At 39.1% G+C, this 20,530-nt stretch overlaps 1 protein-coding gene across 4 annotated transcripts in view; it reads left to right on the forward strand.

The window, feature by feature from the left end:
* Positions 1–20,530, forward strand: part of TRIO (trio Rho guanine nucleotide exchange factor) — a 249,264-nt gene that overhangs the window by 48,125 nt on the left and 180,609 nt on the right. The window contains exon 1 of one of the 4 annotated variants that reach the window (XM_069853495.1): positions 6,455–6,527. The exons of the other annotated variants lie outside the window; for them this stretch is intronic. Within the exon in view, the coding sequence (XP_069709596.1) occupies positions 6,470–6,527 (58 nt within the window). The 5' untranslated portion in view covers positions 6,455–6,469. Of the gene's footprint in view, positions 1–6,454; positions 6,528–20,530 lie in introns of those variants that run through there. 4 annotated transcript variants of the gene reach the window in all.

Here is a 20,530-nt window from a genome sequence, read left to right on the forward strand (position 1 = left end):
GAAATAAATTTAGGAAATGTATCTCTAGGCACTCAGCAGTAACTGTACAAAGTTGATCTGTAAACTGGGGGTTTTGGAAGATGTTGTGAAAACTAAATGATAACTAGGAATGTCTCAGTGTGCAGTGAAATGGTCATGTTGTACCTTCTTCACCAGGTCCAATGATATACTAAACTTGAGGAGCTATCACGTGAAGCTCATGGTTATCAGGTTATCTTCAGGAAAAATGCCAGGTTCTAATACAAAGGAAGGCAAAACTTTAGCCACAGTTGAGATAAGAAATGAGAATCAAAAGCAACAAGAAGATCTCCTGTTGCTGCATTAACAGCAGAAGAATAAAAATGGAAAAAGCGTGTCTGCTGCTGGGTGGGATGGGTTCTTTACCTATGATGTACTCAGTGCCTTCTTTTCCATCAAGAACTACTAGGTTGTTGTACCTTCAGACAGGATTTGGGGAGGAGAGTAACAACCAGTAGTGGAAGAGGCTCAAGCTGGGGAGCTCCTCAAGTCTTCACCTATGCAGAGTCCGTGAGACCAGATGGCATGCATCTGAGGATGCCGAGAGATCTTCTTGACATTTTAATAGCTCCACTCTGTCATATTTGGAAGGTCATGGAGGTAGGAGGCGTTTCTTAGTGACTGGAGAATGGCAAATGCTCCACTCACCGTCAAGAATGGCAACTACAGGCTGGTCAACTTCACTTTGGCCTATGGAAAGATCATGAACCAAGTCCACTTGGAAGTCAGTTATGGGCATGTGAAGGTGCTGTTGTTGGTTGGGAATAGCCGTCATGGGTATACCAAAAGTGAATCATGTCTGACAAACCCAGTCGCCCTCTGTGATGAAGTCACTTTGTGTGTAAGTATGACAGAGAACAGTGCACATAATATACTTTAATTTCAGCAGAGCTTTTGATGTGTTCTCCCCACAGCAACAACCTTGTGTTCAAGTTGGGACACTTTGATCTAGATAGGTAGGCTGCCTCTTGAGAGAAAAACTGCCTAAGCCTTCAAGCTCAGAGGGTAGTGGTTAATGATTAATTTTGTACCTGTTGCACATGAATTTCCTCTGTTCTGAGCCCTTTGCTGTCTCACATGCTGATTGGCGACCTGGAGGATGAGATGGTGTACCCTCATTAAGTTTGTGAATGTCACCAAACTGGAGAGTATAGTTCATGCGCTTGATGGCAGACTGCCATTCAGAGAGGCTTAGGTTGAAGTTATGCACTGACCTTATGAAATCCAACAAGAACAAATGTGAGGTCCTGCACATGGAATCGACTAACTCCCTGCAATGATGAATTCTGGGGACTGAGTGGTTGATAGCAGTTCTGCATAGAATGCTATGGCCCTCCTGGTGGACTGTAGGCTCCACATAAGCCAGCGATGTGCTCCAGCAGCGAGGCAGAGTAACAATATCCTGGGCTATGTTAACAGGAGAATAGCCAGTAGGCCGAGATAATGAATTTTCACACTGTATTTGGTAACTGGAATATTGTGTGGAGTTTTGGACCAGTTCAAGACAAATGTTGGTAAACCTGAGCAGTTTCAGCTGGTGAGTCACCAACATTGTTGAGTTAGAGCTGTTGCTGTTTAAGAAGGGACTGAGGTAACTGGGCGTGTTCTACCTGGAGACAAAAATGCTTTATGGGACCTAATAGTAGCTTTCTGATACCTGAAAGGAGGAAACTGAGAAAATGAAGTCACCCTCTTTACTCTGTGTCTCGTACAAGGAGCAACAGACAACAGTCATGAACTGAAATGTGGCAGATTTTCACTGTGTAGGTAGTTGAGCCCTGGAAAAGATTTCCCAGAGAGGCTGTCGGATATGGACCTTGGAGGTTTCCAAGGCCCAGCTGGATTAGACCCTGAACAACCTGATCTGACCTCAGAGCTGATCCTGCTTTGGGCAGGAGGTTGTATTAGGAGGCTACCAAAGTTCCTTTCAATCTGAGCCATCCTGTATTTGAAGCCATCATCCAGGCAGCTCCCATTGATTTTATAGAACTTGGTCTCTCAAGATCCTGGTGACCTTGTAGTACTTACCTGAGAATTTGTGATTACTTGTTTCAAGTTACAGACTTCCCTTTACGTAAAGGGTGTAGGGAGATTCTCAATATCCACTAGCATCTTAAGACTTTAAAGTATCTGTAAAGTATGGTTGGTTAAGTATAAGTCTAAAGACAGCAGTAAGGACAACACTAAGTACTGGGTGATGCTGAAATGACTCAAATTCCTGCAGTTGGGTGAGTGAAGAAACTTTTATCAATCAGAAGACTAAGGCAGAATAGTAAACCCACTTCTACGTTGGCATCATAGTCATAGCTCCTGGTGAAAAAAAGCAATCTCGAAAAAGAAATGCAGCGTAATTTAGACAAGAAGCAGGTGGAGAGGAAATCATGGACTGTCTGTTATGTCAGAGTATTATTGTGTAGCAATGAAGAACTGTAGGTGAAGGCATAAATCTGAACAAGCGTCTTGTTACATTAAAAGCAAATGTCTTAACCCCACCCAGTTTACTTGCTTACAAGTCCTTATTATCCTGTGCATCTTACTGTGCAAACCTAAGCTATGAAAGTCTGACATGTAAACATTAGCTCTAAGGGCAGAATACTAAAGCTTCAGTTAGCGGTTGTGGCCAAGGGGTACTAAAAATCCCAAACTTCGGCATTATCACAACTCTGCTCAAATTCAGGTGGCTTTCTGCATGTAGGACTTCCTAGAGAAAATTTTACAAACTGCCTGTATGTTAACTGTGAGAAATGTTCCTATGATGAAGTGTGAGATGTTGTAGTACTATGACTTATAATTGATTTTCAGATATGCCAACAGTGAACTGTTATTTTTGAGCAAGAATGTACTGAGTATTAAATAAGATATAATATTAAAAACGACTTGGAGAATGAGAACTGCATCTATGACTAGTGAAAAGTTTACCCCTTATTCCCACATCCAAATATCTCTCAAAAGAATAACTTAGAAATGTAATTAGGAAAAACAGAGCTGTACTCCATGAATTTAATCATGCAACGATGCTTAAATTAAAAAAATAGATAATGAGTGTGGAGATGAGTTTGGATGACAGGATATGTTAAGTTAGGACAGTGTTGAGTTTGCAACTTTTTTCACTGGTGTGCTTTTGCTTTCTGTAGGTATGCAGGCTGCTAAAACACGGTGTGAGTTTGTGCCTCTCTGGGATGTCTGGGTGGACTGAGGAGTGGAGTGACTGCGGGTGGTGGCCCCTTGAGGTTACAGGCAGGTGCAGCTGGACTCAGTCCTCCCGGTCCCCATGGTGGGAGCACTGGGGCTGTGCTGGGCAGTTGCTGGGGAGAAGTCAACAGTTGCAGGCCCGCTCCAAATGTGCCTGCAGTTGCGAATGAAAGAGATCCCTGTGTAGCCCATATTTAGCTTTCAGTTAGGTAGTGTGTTTAGAGTGTGGGTTTTTTCCATTCTTTGACGGATAATCGCTTCTTTGATAGGTTTGCCCACGTGGTGTTGGCAAAGCCAGTGTGTAGTACTATATGGATACTTACTGGCCTGTCACACTGAGCTGCATTAATATTCGGCAGTAAACCCTGGCATCCTGTTATAAGTTGAATTGCTTACATAGTTGGCATAGTTTTACTGAAGTAATTGCTGATGTATGGAGCAGTGTTTTGTGGTAAAACACTCTTTCAAGTGCCTGAGTCATGTTAGAGGCATGTTGTCTGGAAATAGCTAAAAGAGATTCCTTGTTGGTTTCCTTTGTACTCATTTCCTGAAGAAGAACAGGGGGCTTAGTAATTTTCTTTCTGTGTAGCAGACTGAAATGGAATTGCTGTGGCCCTCAGTTAAGACAGGTCTTGTCCTAGGTCTGTCATGAGAGGTATCAGTGCTACAGATCAACATGCTTGTTGTGACACTGATCAAATGTTTTCCCACTCATATAGTCAGTGACTTGTCGGTGACCCACTTTCTGATACACACATTGAGGAGGTGTCCTGTTACATGGTGAGCAAAGGCAAAATAGTAGAAGAGAATCCTGTCTTTCTTCTTTTGCTTAATAAAAGCTTTTCTTAGTCAGATCACTTTTTTAATCAGCTAATCTGCTTTTAGCTGCTTTGAGAAAATTATGCTGCTTGGTTTGGAAGTCCTGGAAACAAAAGGCAAGGTCCATGAATTACTGGCAAACATGCAGAAATCTGGAAATTCTGTCTTGCTTCTAGTTTTGCTGTAAAAATTGTTAAGCAAGTCTGTGGAAGACCAGTGCAGTCAAGGAAGCTGGAATCTGTCAGCCCAAATGTTTCTGCCAGGCAGAACAGCAGTGAGTAATGTTCCAGATTACAGTGAGAGAGGAAAGACTGTCTTAATCTGAGGTCGTTGTCTTAAATGCCTTCGAGTTGTTTAAGCACCAGAGTGGCAATATCTAATTTAAAGCAAATAAGCATATTGCTTTTTCCTTGGTGTAAACTAGGTAACTCAGGTAATGCAGAGGCCAAATTTGAGTCCAGTTTTTCCTGAAGCATTAAGGCAACAGCCTGTGAATAAGGCTTAAGCTGTGGTTTGATAAGATGTGGCACTTCACCAGAGCTGTGGAGTAGAGACATTGAGTCAGTTGGCCTAGAAGTGCTCCTTTTATGACCTGGATTTCTTGTGCTAGACATGTGTGCCCTGTGTAACGCTGCCAATCAGCCATGAAAAATGGCAGTTAAATTGAAATTTTTATGTAGTTTTTAATATCTCATATTTGTCAATCCAACCTAAATGAGCCAGTTTCTTTTAACTGAGTGTAGTAATCTCTCATGCTCATCACTGACATTAAGAAGTTTAAATCCACAGGTCATGTTATTATTCAAGTATGCTGACTTTTTGATCAGAGGTGGTGAAATAATGGAGCATTAGATATCTTTAAGGTGAAATCAAGCAGAGTAGTATGTTCTTCTCTACTGTAATTTATCTTTGGTTTTATCATCTGGTGCTGTAGACAGGAGTTGTTACCCTACTAATGCTTTGTTCTTAATTAAGTATTTGATATAGAGTTACCTAAATCTTAGGTATGTGTTATATTGAAATGATAAATTTATCAGGCAGTTAATAATAGTTCAAGTTATTTGTTTATATCTACAGAGTAGTAACTAGACAGAATATTGGGGTGTTGTTAGGGTTTTATTTAGTTCTGTTTTGGAAAGGATATTCTAGTGCTTTAGAGACTGGGATATTGCATCAGTTTTAATTCTCTAAGGCAGTGTGTGTGTAGACTTTCATTTAGATAATGGAAATACCTTCAGGAGGATCAGCATTTCAGAAACTGGGATGTGGATGTTAAGGGATAATTGAAGGATCCTGTTTCATGTAAATGTAAGCACAGATTAAATTATTAAGGAAATGATTCTACATTTTGTTGTATATTTACGTAGGATCTCCTTACTAGCAATTTCTCATGTACACTGAAGCTTTTTATGTAACAAATGTTTATTGTTGTACCATGATGACTAGGAAATAGAATTCATAAAAACGGAGGATAGGATTAAGTTTACAGATGATCTGAATAAAAAAGTAAAATAATTGCAAATCCTTGAAGTTGACAGCTCTAAAGGGGGCAATAATAAATGAGAATGGCTGGTGAATGTCCTCCTAGTGTTCAACTTCCATGATTGAAACAGTAGGCTTGTGTAAGATGAGTGGGTAGAGAGAAGGTTGATTTTTGAGTTTGAATTACGTTGTATTGCATATTTCAAGTCTTCCCATTTGAGGCATACTGTATGAGAGTTGTTTAAGTCCAGACGCTCCAGTCGTGAGCTCTGTTACTTAGTTTTCTTGGAATGTCATTGCTTAAAGTACAAACACTAGAAAGTTCAGTTTTCTAAACTGAATTTTAAAATAAGGAATTAGAATCCTTATATATAATTATTTGCTTGTCATAGATAAATATGTAGAAGATTAATAGCTTAGTGTTCCTTCCTATTGTTGAGTTTTACCCCTACAAGATTTCTGGTGCATGACACCAAACTTATATGAAGCTAGGGAGGAGACTGTGTTTTTAAACTGTCCTCCGATCTGGGAACAGTTGCATCTGGGTATTACACAGGATTAAATAGCAATCATTGTCAAAGCCTATTTGGTGGTAAATCCAGGCAGAGCAACTGTTAAGCAAACTGACAGTCAAGCAAGCTGTACAGGCAGAAGATATGCATTGACAAAGATGACTTGGATTCCAAACATGTATTGTACCTCATTTCATCTGACTGCTCAAACAAGAGTAGTTAAAAAATATTTTTACTTGGAAACAGAACTTCGTGGACAAGATAGAAACCTAGCAGTTGTGGAAACTATGTTATGTTCACTGGGGTCTTGAACTCAAATCTGAGTTTTTGAAGCCAGAATTATTTTTTCCTGATAAAGGGATAAGGATTAATTCACTGTTCCCATACATCATTTAGTTAATCTATTCTGTTGGCTGCAGATACATTGAGCCTCTGGTTTATGAACAATGTGTTCTTATAAATGGGATGCAAAGCAAAAAACTGGTGTACTGATACTTCTGAATGGTAAGTTACTTGAATATGTATTGAACTTTGTCTTGTAATGGCATGCTACTGTATAATATTCAAAATTAAATTAAATGTGTAGCTATACACATTTAATAGAATCCTCTTTACTTGTATATTAGTTAATGACCTTGTACGATGGAGAAACAGAAAACATAGCTATGGTGGGTGAAGCTTGACAGTGCTTCTTGACAATGTGTCAAAGCAATTCTGTATTCTTTTAGTCTCCAAATAGATATGGGTAACACTTCATGTTTTAGCATGATGTAAGTGATAATGGCAGCTATGGTATTAAGTGTCAATCAAAATAGTGTGCTTGTAATATTAGTCATCTGCTGAAGGGAGCGTAAATGCAGATACTGAGCTCATTATGGAGAAGGAATGCCTGTGGTGTGTTCAGGGTGAATAGCACTTCCAAGTAAATGAAGATTCTGGAGATAAGGATGTACTCAGATAAGCTAATGGTCTCCTGTGTCAAAATTGCATTGCTCACCTGACAACTATTCATTCAGAGAAATCTTTGAGCCATTAGCAACACAATTGTTTTTTTGCTCTAAACCTGCTATTCTGGAGAGTGAAAATTCAGAGGATGGCATTGTAGCTGACTGGTGTAATGTTAGTAATTCTGGCTCTTGTAATTTGATTTGTCATCACCAGTGGGATTCCCACAAGTGCTCTTGTCTGCTTTAGGTTAGTTTTGTTGTAATGCAGGATTTCTGTGACACTTCCCTTAAATTTCTTCAACTCTGTTTGGAAATAAGAGGGACCATTGAAGATCTTTCCTAGTTTGAGTGTAGCTAGTTTATGACATAGAGTTAACTTTGCTTGGGCTTACACGCTCTCCTTTCAAGACTACTCTGCAAATGAAATTGTTGAACTGCTTTCTATGTAGTTTACAAATTGGTTAATTTAATTTGGGTTTGGGAAGAGAACTTGTAGAGTTTAACTCGGAGGTGAAATACTGATGGTTCCTTACACACTTTGTCTATGTGCTTGTTTAAACAGTAAATTGCATTTCTTTCATCTAAACAGATCTAATTTAAGATAACTTCTTCAGTCATCGATTACTTTGTCAGCCTTAGAAAGTTGTTTTTTCTGAGTTCAGTTGTGCTTCAAATTTTTTGTGTATCCAACAGATTTTCAAGACCATCACTGTGAAAGTATTTTGTCTTGGTTTTGCAAAATAGCGAAGCTTTTTGCTTTTGATAGAACAGTATTAGTAGGAACGATGCTTGTTGATGTCCCAGTGTCTTCATGTTGGTGGTGCACGTACTCGTGTGGATTGAGTGCCCTGATGTTGACAGATAACTGTCAGTCAGCTTTCTCTTGAGGAAATCAAAGATGAGTACTTCACCTTCTGTTGTTTTTAACAATATCCAAAATGTGCAAAATCAATTACAGACATTCAACTTCCACGTATAAGTTTCCATGCACTTGGCTTGAACAAAGAGTTGTTTTCTTTTGCCTTGTATTAGCTCAGTTGTCTGTCCTACTTTAAATTTGTATTTGGAAATCTGCATACTTACCTGCCTTGTGTTTTGGCTTGGTTTGTGAGGTGGGTCTCTTCCTGATAAAGCATAGTAGTTTTAATAGCATTTCCTTTTTGAGATCATGGAGAATTCTTTTTACATTGAAATTTTCCTGTATGTTGTTTTCTTTCCTCCCTAAAATTGAAACTTCCCTAAAATGTTTTTCTTCCAGATGACAAGTCCATTTTAACAGGGAGATCTGTTTCTTCAACTTCTTTTATTTTTAACCAGTTTGGTGATGGACAGCTATACTTGATAAACAAGATTTAATGCATGGTAGCCTCTGTTGAGGCTACTGACGTGGTGGTAGTTAATCAAACTAAGAATCCTCAGCCTACTTTTGATCATTACCGTCTAACTCTGGCTTAAGTAGGCACTTCCTATTCACTGAATTAAGCCCTTGATAATGCAGTTGCATGGAACTTGACAGAACCCATTTCTTGGCTTTTGCTGTGTGCTGCTGCATATGTGTACACATGTATACCCCCGCAATCGTTTAATGAGCTATCAACTGCACAGATGTCTGTACCAGAAAATTAAAATATTTTAGTTTCCTTTTGGTCTTTGATTAAGGCTTAATGTTTAGTAATGTAATATCTCGTTTTTGGAAAACTATTAAGTAACTGCAACTAACTTTCATCTAAATCTTTATGCTTAGTCCACTGGCTGCCCGTGCTTACTTCCTGCCTACCCAAACTGTATGTTACTGCATTAATACATTTGCTAGAAGATGTTGCAGTGTCTGCTATAATTAAGTATTTAATTTGGTTTTGATCAGTTGGTAGGTGCTGATAGACTAACAAATAGCAACACTGGGTTGAACTGGTAAAATGGAAGTAGGCTAGTTAAAATGGAAGACTTGCTCTATGTAGACACTCTTTAGCAATTCTTTCTTGCTGTAATTATAATCTAAGAGTGATTCAGTTTTTTGCATGTTGCAAGGCAAATATCCAGTGGAGGTAGAGGGCTATTGCTCAGAATCATCAGCTATTTCAAACCTTAGTTCAAAAAAACCTGAAATCACAATATACCTGTCACATTTAATTGGAAGTCTTTGTGGGGAATCAAAGTTTTCAATACTTTATCTTTAATGTGTAGTAGTATACTCTAAATTGGAAAGATTAAAAAAAAAAATCTAATAAGGTTAGGGAGCTTATATCCATGGAAATTCGTTGAGCCAAGAACTCGAAGAATGACAGCTCAACAGATCCAGACATAAGAAGTCACTTGAAAAGTGATTTTAATGGCAGTCAATTACCCAAAGAGGTCAAAAGCAGGCCTTGTGTAAGGATGGGATTATCTCACATCTACCAGTGACAGGCTGCTTTGGTAGGCAACTTAACCTTCGGATAGTGGACCTGAGAAGTATTTTGGACTCATTTTTAGTATTTTTTCATACATCCAAATAAATTTTAGCCTTGTTGATTTTGAGTCTTAAATTTACTTTCTTTATATAATGATTAATAACAAAGCTATCAAGAAGGCAACTAGAGATGCTGTGTTACGGTGCTGTGACTTGGATTCTTAGTGTTATATGTATTGTTATTTCAAGAATACATGACAAAGTAAGTCTTGTTATTTCAAGAATAAGTGACAAAGTAAGTCTTGTTAGTTCAAAATTTTGTTCTTTGAGTCTCTGGTACTTCATGTTTGTTTTCTCCACATATGGAGAGGGTAGTACAATTTTTAGTCTGCTTTAAATCAGGGCTGGTTTGGTGCTACTAACAGTATTAGCATTCTGACAGAAATATATCCTGATGTCTTGCTTGCAGTTTGTTCTTTGAAAAGTTATAAGCCATGGAGTTTTTGTCTGGTGCTCAGTTACCAAATTCAGAACTGAGTTGTCATTGGAAATATACTGATCTGAGCTAACTGGGATAAATTTGTATACAATTGAGTCGTATATGTAATAGTCTAAGTCTTGCTTCTGAACCTCGTTAGAACAGAAGTATACTGCGTCAAATCATCTGTTGCAGGAAGGGGTTTCCAGACATTCCAGACTGATGTACTTCTGAGTTCTGTTAAATAACTTCTGAAGAGGACTAGTCTTCTTGATACATATTGTGTTGTGTGAAGAGTAAATGGATAGTAGATAAAATGCTCCATCTTGTAGTTCAAGTAATGTCAATGAACTGACTCACCATTAGTATGAGCAAGGTTGATGAAATGGTAGTGGGGATAAAGTATAACATAAAAACTATGCATAAACGACTTAGGAGATTTGATAGACAGGAATATTCTTCCTACATGATACAGGTCATATACACTCAGTTAGGGAAGCATGAAGGGAGGTTGTTGTGATATATCAGCTATCAAAATGTTTGGGTAAGTCATTTATGGAGAAGTTGCAGTCCAAGTCTTGCAGTCTTCTGCCTGGATGCTCTGTAAAACAGTGTTGTACTCCACACATTTTCCCCTGTGCTGAGTCCAGAATACGCCCATTATCTATCTGTACACTTTCAAATACCCAGATGACTTGTGCTGAAAAAGAACATGACACTACTTCATGTTCAAGCTTTCAACAGCAGCCAGGCTAAAAAGACTTGGTAAACTTCTGACATGACTTGATTTCTCAGATTTTTTTTTTGTTTGTCTTTTAAATAATAGTAGATATTAGAACTTGAAAATTTGAATGGGATGTCAGGGTATTGGAGCTCAAGAGCAAATAAGAATGCTGCCACATGACTTTTCTGTAACAAAAGTGGCTCTATACCAAAAACACTTTAGTAGAGATTGCTTCTCATGTAATAATGTGTAAAAATAAAAATATTTGCCAAACTAAATATATCAGCTGTTGCTATGCGGTACTACTGCTATAAACTTGTGTTTCAACATGATGAGATGGTGTAAGAGGGATTGGGGGGCAGAATAAAATACAAGTGAAAACACCTAAAGAGAAATTTAATTTCACATTTGTTACTGTTCTACCCTGCAGTCTAATATTTCTAATTAAACTTGCTAGGTCATTTAAAAATACACCTTGGGACTGCTAATCGGTTTTGGAGTTTAAAATCTTCAGAGACAACTTGTGTATCTTGAATCGTGTCAGGAGCTGAAGAGGAGAAGGCAGAGGCATTGTTAAAATTTTACTTAGTGCTTTTAAAATGCATTGTAGACATTCGAAGTAAAGCATTCCAATGTAATTTGCTACTTTTTTATGAAACAAAAATGTTATCTCGTATTGTCTCAAAGAGCTTTTCCAGGGAAACATATGCACTTAGAATTTTGTGTAGGGTGAGTCAGTGTTGTAGAAGACCAACAAACTCATTTTAATTGAGCTTAAATTAGGCAGGTTTTGTGAACTACATTAAAATATTATAACTTACAGTGCTTGAATCATTGTCATTATCCTGATTTACAGGTGGTATCACATGGTATCTATACCGTACTACTTAATGCTTTGTAAGTCTGAGCATGTTCTTTAAAGGCATGGATCAGAGGTGTTATAACATGCCCACATGATGAATGCCCACAATTGAAATAAAATAATACATAAAACATTTGGTAGTGGTGGTATTTTGCCAATAGTGTTACAGAGGTGGATGGCTGGATAGTTTGGGCATATAAACTGTTTGTATTGCCCATGCTGTAGAAGGCTGAAGAATGAATAAAGCTGATGGGTAAATACTTGAAGCTTGTGTTACCAGAGAAGTAACAGGCTGCACTTCTTTAATTTTAATGACTGCAGCCCTATTGAGGTCTATAGACTTGATGTTAGATCTTCGAGCATGAGATAGTGGGAACTCACAAGTTTTTGTTAGGCTGGATTTGTTACGCGGGCAAGTAGTTGGAATTGGAAAGTTGCAGTCAAGTTTAAATAGCTTTTGTCTAGTTTGGTCTGTAAAATGAGCAAGGTTTCATGTTGTGTTTTTTTCAGAAATGAAGGAGCACTTGATTAGTACATTTGTGTACACACTTAAATTGTTCTTAAAGAAATTTGATACTTATTTTGTAGGTAACAATTGGTTTGAAGCTAATTTACTCATAACTTGAGAATAGGTGAGCTGGTTAGAAATTCTTCCCTGGTTTTAAGCGCTGAGTTTAGGAGCATGCTTCTGACAAGAGCAATGGAAGTGCACGTGCTGCCTTTATAGTAGTAAGTATCCATTTGCAGAAATGGATGAAAGTGAAGGCAAGATGTTAATCTTGTTTTCAGTACAGTGAAATAGAAGGAGCTGAGTAAGCGGAGTTCATGGAGAACATGCAGCCTTAATTTAGGTTAAATTTTTGTACTTCAGTAGCTGTATTAGAGCCACACTTAATGAGATTCAGGCTGCTTGCCTTTGTCATCTGACGGAAAAAAAGCTGCTAGAGCAAATTTGATAAATGAAGCGTGAAACCTCCCTCTCTTAGACATGACAATCTGCAGAATCCTTTCTGTTGATTCCCAAGTCAAAATCTGGTTGCAAAACAAAACGTGGTAAGACTCTTTTGTTTGTTTCTAAATGAGGAGGATTTTTGGCATCTTAGGGCAGGGAGAGTAAGATTTGCGTGACTTCAGATCGTTTGTATTTCTGCCTCCGTAAGGTTTGGGGGCTGGAGCAGGGATGCAGCGTGTGGCTCTGCTCCTCCGAGCTCAGCAATGGTTCAGCCCTGCACAAAGCTGGTGATGTAATGTGCGCTGCTGCTGCGAGTGCGGCACTCATGTGTGAGCCATGCTTTCATCGGCTTGCATGCAGATCAAGCTGTGCTGCACTGCTTCCCTACCACCAAGCCCGTGTGGGGCTCACTTGTGTCTCAGTAGAGTGATTGCTTGTCGCATTCCTCGCCTTCTATTGTCTTAAACCTGCATTTTTAATGAACACAGCATGTGTGTTAAGAATATGTACGCACCTGCTTAGAGTAATTCAAGCTATGATTTCAAACGTAATCCTTGAGCAAAGGAGATGGGCATTGGACATCTCTTTTGGCATTTCACGGTAATCTTGCTCTCTCTTTCAAAGGCAGGGAGGGAGGGAGGGGAGCAGGTTGCTGTTAGCAACCGCTCGCATATTAGAAGTAAAATACGCTTAATTCCCCTGTAGACTTCTGATCACTTTTTTTTTTTTTTTTAAGAATTGGTTGATTCTAACCAGTAACATGTTAATCAGAAATCACTCTTGTAAAAAGCTAAAAAAGGAGAGCAGGGAGAAGCTCTGATTTAAAACTTCATTTGCCCCCATCTAACAGTCCTGTGTATGAAGCTAAGGGCTGTATAGAACAAGCTGCAGATAATTCTTTCTCTCTGTTGTTTGAATCAGTATGAACTTGACTGTTTTTACGATGCAGGATAAAAAAAAAAATGTCTCCCCTGTCCTCCTTATGTTGATCTTTTGTACGTGCACTGTAATGTAGCAGAGAAGCTTGGATTCATCCTGTATTTCCTGTGTCTCAGGGCTCTTGGAGCTTGAGCTCCTTACAGCTGCAAACTAATAAAATGGGAATTTGAAGGAATAAGTGCTGTGCACAAATCAAGTTACTTGACATACATCTTGTTGCAAACTGCTAGTTTTGCTGTAGAAGGAATGTAAAATGTCATGCAAAAAAGGAAGGGGGGTGGGTGGAAGAGGAAGGAGTATTCAACAAAAAACGGTTGTTTAAGCACTAATGTCTCCAATTATGAGTGTAACCTAGTCTAATTTTCACGTATGGATTTCCACAATGAAGGTGGTGTGAAAATGTGTGTATATATATATTTTTTTTTTTAAAAAAAGGTGGAAAAGAAAATTAAATTAGAAAATAGAAGCAGTAAATGCCTAATCTTGGAGTCTAGGAATGATAGGAAGCCCAAAAGCAATAGTTTGTGCTATAGAAAGGCATTTCTTCTGTAGAATATGAATCTATTTTTTGGTATTTTTGATTGATTTCAGAGCTGATGGAAATAGTCCTTCCTGTTGTTGCACAGGATAAAACTATGCAGGACAATTTTCAGTGTGTTTTAGCTTGCTTATTTTTACTGCCCTTGCCATAGTGTTCATCAATTTCAGTGTGAAAAGAGATTTCTCCAGATGGTGGTTTGGAACAAGAGCCAAAGGACATGATCTAAAATGTTATGTTCCAGCTGTTGCTGCACAGAATTTAGAAGCTACTGCCTTTCACTTGATCTATCTTTTGAGCAGAAAAAGTAGAGATTGCTTACAGACCTTGTTTAAACAACTGCATGTTAAACCAATTTTCTTATAGGAGGCTGGGTACCCTCCCTATAGCCCTGACAGTGTAGACCCCTTAAGCTATGAGTGTCTGTAGCAATAGTCAACAGGGAAAGTATCCAACTGCACTAAGAGAAACGTGCTACTGCTGTATTGGAACACCACTGCAAAAAGGTTTGCCACCTCAGCAGTGCAGTGAATTGGGGTATTGCAGCGCTTAGAGATGGATGAACAGTTCCCACCAAAACAAATGAACTCCCAACAATGTCAGTAGGACAAGAGGTGCAGATTGAGCATCCTGAATGGATAGATAAATTTAAGAACACGGCTCTCCTTACCTCAGTTGAGGGTAACTAGTTGCTGGCTTCCACGTTTCATGGGATCAAAGGGGTAATTCAGGTTGGAAAGTATCTCACTACAAAATACAGATAATACTTAAGGTTCCTGTTGCCCGAGTACGTGGGAACTGCACATTTTTAGCAGAGTGACTTAGGATCTGGAGTTCTTTTCAATTTTTGTTCCTAAGGCATCTCTTCAGCAAGTGTTGTAGTACACACTGGGGTAACTAGTTTCTCAGTGCTTACTCATTCTTAACTGAGGAACAGATGACTATGTAAGCTTCTGAGAACAGGATGGTCACTCAGTCAGTGAATTTGGTCGTGCTTCATACTTGAGTATGTATTATCAGCTACACTTGTCGCCTTTTGTTCTCCCACTTCCCTTCTGTATGACATTGTGCTCCCCCCATAAAGTATAGTCAGGAGAGGTCTGTCTTGATGCCGGGCCGAAATACAGAGCTTATAAAAATGGTAGGAGAGAACCTCTTGCACTTAACAAAAATGATAAAAACTAAAGGTGGCATAAGCATCTATAAACCTTCCAGTAAATCTGATTTTCTTCCTGGGAGGCAGTTTTGGGGGTACCCACTTTGGTGAGGCCCTGGTTGCCTTGTGGTAGCGCTGCATACCAGCTTAGCATTGACGTGGTGCAGTTCTTGGCAGCAGGAAAGGAGAGTGCATAGGATGCAAAACAGTGCAGGAAGAGGAGGGACATTTCCATGAACTGTTGTGATTAAACGGAATGTTTGAAGGTGTAACATTCTCTGAGTGGATCTTGAGCTTTATCAGAGCTGAAGGATTCAAAAACATACTCATATCGTACTCCTGGAATTGCTCTAATTTGAGGACTGGGTTCTTAGTGTTAAGTAAATAGATATTAGGTACACCAAATATTAACGCTTTACTTAAGCGTATGAATATGGCTGTTGGAACAACATTGAAATCGTTCCCCTCCGGTTATATGCCTCTAAGCTGTGTCCTTGTTATAGACACCTGGAAGCTTCAGAATCTGGTCTGACAAGAAGTGAATGAATAAATGATGAATGCCAAAGCTACTAATGTAGCCCAGTGATCTGCAGGTAATTTAAAAAAAAACCCTGCTGATAGTTCCTTATTTTCTACCAAAAAAGAAAGATGTATGGTCTTAAAGATGCTCTGAAAGCCATATTTGACAGTTAGTGTTCCAGAGATGAATTGCCTTTATACCTTTTGAAACTGGTCATCTGCAAGCTCACAAAGCTTCAGGAAAGAGAAAAGAATTGCAGTCTTTGCCATAATTTTCCCGAATTCTCTTGCTTTGTTGCAATGTGAAAGATGGTGTGAGATTGCTGAGCAGCAATGAATATAGGCAACTTCTATAAAAGGAAGCGATAACAGTGCAGTTGGTGAATTGACAGCTCTGATAGCTCTATGAATCCTTTACTTGCATACAAAAGTATGAATTTTAGTTAAGTCTGCCATAAAATTGAAATTGGCACTTACAATACTTGAGTTAAAATCAAGAAAAGCTATCAGTACTCCCATACATGCATTAACTTTAGTTTTAACTTTATCTTTTGCTTCCCTTTGCTAACCCATTAGGTTGTATTTTCACTTAGCGTTGTTCTTTTGCCATTTTCTGCTTTATGTAAGTTCAGTTTTCTTTCTCACCTTTACCTCAGTAGTCTGATTTCACTTGTAAAACCAAGAACTTCTGGTGTTAAGCAATCATTTTTTCCAAGTCTGATCAAAGGGAAGAATCAAATGGTTCTACTGATTTATTAACCTGTACTGGTTTCTATGTAGTAACATCAGTGCAAAGATGTAGAAAGGCTTCACAGTGGCTGCTCGTAAATCTCCTCATATCTTGTTTAAAATTATTTTTCATTGAATAATACCATCTTGAGAAATTTATCCACTATTCTATTATTAAAACCTTTCCATGACAAAATGGAAACCTGCTTTGTGTTCTCTTTCTCTTTTTGGATGCTTGAAAAATATAGGAGGTAGTGTATAAACTACTTGCAACTGAGGTTTATCATATACAGTTGTTAACTGATAAGCAAAGTTGAATAGAATCATAGAACCATTATGGTTGGAAAAGAGCTCTAAGATCATCAAGTCCAGCCATTGACTGAACGCAACCATGCCTGCTAATCCATGTCCCAAAGTTCCATGTCTACACATTTTTTGAATGCTTCCAGGGATGGTTACTCTATTACTTCCCCGGGCAGCCTGTTCCAATGCTTTACCATTCTTTCAGTAGAGAATTTTTTTGTAATATCCACTATCCCAATGTAACTTGAGGCCGTTTCTTCTCATCCTATCACTAGTCAATCGGGAGAAGAGACCAACACCCACCTCACTACAGCCTCCTTTCAGGTGGCTGTAGAGAGCAATAAGGGCCCTCCTCAGGTTTCTTTTCTCCAGGCTGAACAATCCCAGTTCCCTCAGCTGCTCCTCATAAGACCTGTACTCCAGACCCTTCACCAGCCTCACTGCCCTCCTCTGGACACACTCTTTCAGCTCAATGTCTTTCTTGTAGTGAGGTGCCCAAAACCAAACATGATATTCGAGGTGTGACCTCACCAGCATCGAATCTAGAGGCATGAATTACTTCCCTGCTCGTGCTGGCTGCACCATTTTTGATACTAGCCTGGATGCTGTTGACCTTCTTGGCCACCTGCTGGTTTAAGTTCATATGGCTGTTGACCAACATCCCCAGGTCCTTTTCTGCTGGGCACTTGGCCTTGTTAAACTTCATACAATTTACCCTGGCCCATTGATCCAACCTGTTCACATCCCAAATAAATAATAAACCTATGGATTTCCAGGATTTAAAATCAATGTTATCATCTTTTGATATGGGGAAGGAAGAAAAAGGCAAATAATTAAACCTGAATCAGTCTAATCATGCACTAACTTCATTACATTTGAACTTCTTTATTCCTTCTTTTGGTGTTTGTTTTTGTTTTTACTGTTTTTACTTAATTAGCTAGAGGGCGATTTCTCTTGAAATGTGCCTAGGATGGCTTTACAATTAAAGGAAGGATTAACTCAGATTTCAGGGTTATGTAGCTGATATTGGTCATACTATGAAACAGAGGAAATCCTAAAGGCAGCAACATCTTTGATTCTTTTTGCTTCAGTGTTGACTGGCCACAGTTTTGTGCTTCTCTATTCCAGGGTAAAACTTAATCAACACAAAAAGACTAGTGGATGCAAGGATTTGTGCAGAATGAATTGCAGTTCCTGCTGCCTTACTCAGATGCAGAATATTGCTGCTTGGGTAGGAACTGGTCTCTTCACCACCCATTGAAGTTGTTTTATCTCTCATCTCCTAGCAAGTATTTTTTTACACTAATGACAAACTTAAACCAGTCCTTTTATTACCTAGCCCCCGATTGTCTGGACTGTAGCATTAATGCAGCAGTTCTGAATTCCTATCATCTCAGTCTCTATGTGAGACTTTTTCCTTCCTGTAGGACTTAGTGTAGTGCATGGATTTCTGAGCAGGTCCTTTGAAATTAAGCGAATGCTCTTTGGAAAATAACTTGCTGAAAGAGGCTTCTCTGGTATGGAATGAGATTTTTGTCAAAGAAGAGGTAGAGATTAGAAGGCTGGCACTGGATGGATCAGTGTGGCAGATGAGGCACTTGCTTACTGTCAGTGTTACAACACACTGATTCACTTTACTGAAGTCCAAAGAGAACATGAAGCCCTGATGTATTCTGGGTTGAATCTGGCTTCTTTTGTTTGCACCTATACAAAAGTGTTGGGTTTATGTTGCAAGTTGAGAAGCAGTTGTATTCTTAAAGGTGCGAGTTTTCAGGATGAGAGCGTTCCTTGTTGTGGTTTTTTTTCCTAGCCATGTTTCATAAAACTTTTAAGTTGTGTGTGACAGCAATGGTTGAGTGTTCATCAGCCTCTTAGCAAAGAGATGCTGCTCATAGCCTCAATTTCTGAGTCTCCTTCTGTAGAAATTTACATTTCTATAATTTGTTTGTTGCCATGACTGAACTATGCACAACACTTAAGATACCTTCAAAGATTTCTGTGTTCCTGGGGCAGTGATGCATATTTGGGGAAGCTGTTTCCAATGTTGTTTTCTATCACAATTCTGTAACCAAATTGTTAGTTTAAAAGATGTGTTTAAGGCAATTTTAATTTTACTCCCTTTAATTCTGTGGCTGACTAGTTACTGTTAATTACAGCACAATATCATTAACAGAGTTACTTTGTTTCCTGTGTCTGAAAGACCCTTCAGCCTTAGACTAGTACAGCATTTGTCTTGGGTGGTTGAAGTACCAGACAGAGTAACGGTTTTTGTTACTGCTCTACAGGTGACTTGCTTGTTGTATTTCATTGCCCCGGGGAAGTTTCAGCAAGTTGGGTACCCTGGGGAGATCAGAGTGGCAGAGTTATGGGAACTCCGCAGTTGCCTGGCTAAAGTGGCTCCTTTACACTGGGTCACTCTCCTGTCTTCAGGGCAGGTGGGCATGCAGCTCTGCAGCCAGATCTTCACCATGGGATTTGGGAACATTTACAGCCCAAGCAGGAGCGGGCTGTCCTGGCCAGTTGGGTAAAGGGCTCTTAGAACCCCTGTAGGGCTCATTCCTTTGCACAGGAGTGTTGTCCTTTCCATGGGTCTTTCAGCTTGATAAATTAATTTATTGCAACAAAATATCTTAGCTTCTCACACAGCCTGAGAAAAAGGATTAGTACAGACAGTTTGTGAGATTTTGCTGGCTGATAGTGTCTTCTCGTTCTGAAGTTGTGGGGGCAAAGAAGTGGTAGTGTGTTTGTGGGAAAGACTTCTTAAATTTCCAGTATGTTCATCTGTATGAAAACTTTAGGTGATTTTCTTTTGCTTTTTTCTTGTTTGTGTGTTTTAAAGATCTTAATTGTGTGATACAATGCTTCACTAGCTGCTCTGTAATAACAGACTCTTTATTAGAAGCTTGTATTACTGTTAACTTAGGGGATTGCATAATTATAAAAGTTTCATGGGCTTGGGGGCGGGATCTCTTAAATTGAAATGGACTACTTAGTTGTGTGTTACTTAATCTACTAAAGATGCATATTAATTACCATAATTTGAGTTTCCTCCCTCTTGACTGGGAAGAGAGTTTTTATGATGTATGAGACAACAGAAGGGCATATACTACCTATTAAAAATGTAGAACTGTAAAAGGATTATTCCCTTAGTACTTACTGAAAATACCAAGGGTGATTTTCCTGTTTAAGACTAAAATTATGTTTAAAAGATACTGGTGTAGGATTTATTATTTAAAAACATGGAGTTTTTATAAATAAAAATGTCTTAGTAGGTTAACCAAATAGTTAAAGGAACAGCATAATTATGTTCCATATAAGCCTATACTTCATGCTTTTAAAGGAGAAGCGTGTGCCATGGGAATGAAAGCCCATTTGCATGTTGTACTTGCCAATCTGTGCCGTGCAGGCTTGGGTTGTGTTCTTCCATTGAGCTCACTGTGCCAGGCGTGGGTCATCTGCTGGTACCTCTGCCTGCTCCATCGGTGGGGTGGGCTGCGCAGTGGGTGACGGGGTTGCGGGGACTGCGGCGGCAGCGCTGCAGCCAGGCTGCCAGGGAAGGGTGACATCATCTCCAGGAACATGTGATGCAGCCGGCTGGCGCGGAGGTTGCTGAGCTGTGTAGGGAGAGATTGGTGCAGATATTTATGGCATTTCATTTGGGTGCTGTAAATGCCTTGAATTTTTTTTTAAATGAAATCCTTATAATCACACATGTTTTGTGGTGTAGAGGCTTTAAAAAGGGGGACACACACGACCCACCCCAAGCCCTTAAAACCTGCTTATATTGCTGGGTTTTTTTTATTATTATTATTGTTGCATTAGAGATAAAATCAATACTTTCTTGCTATAGTCAACCCTCTTTGCTCCCCAGCATTCTTTTGTCAATTGTAAACCCCACAGTCTTTTCAGTTAAGCCTTAACACTGCAGAGCTGGAATAAAAGTAGGCTGTTTAGAGCAGCAGGAATATGGT

The sequence above is a fragment of the Phaenicophaeus curvirostris genome, chromosome 3, assembly GCF_032191515.1.
Source record: "Phaenicophaeus curvirostris isolate KB17595 chromosome 3, BPBGC_Pcur_1.0, whole genome shotgun sequence".
Classification (NCBI taxonomy): Eukaryota; Metazoa; Chordata; class Aves; order Cuculiformes; family Cuculidae; genus Phaenicophaeus; species Phaenicophaeus curvirostris.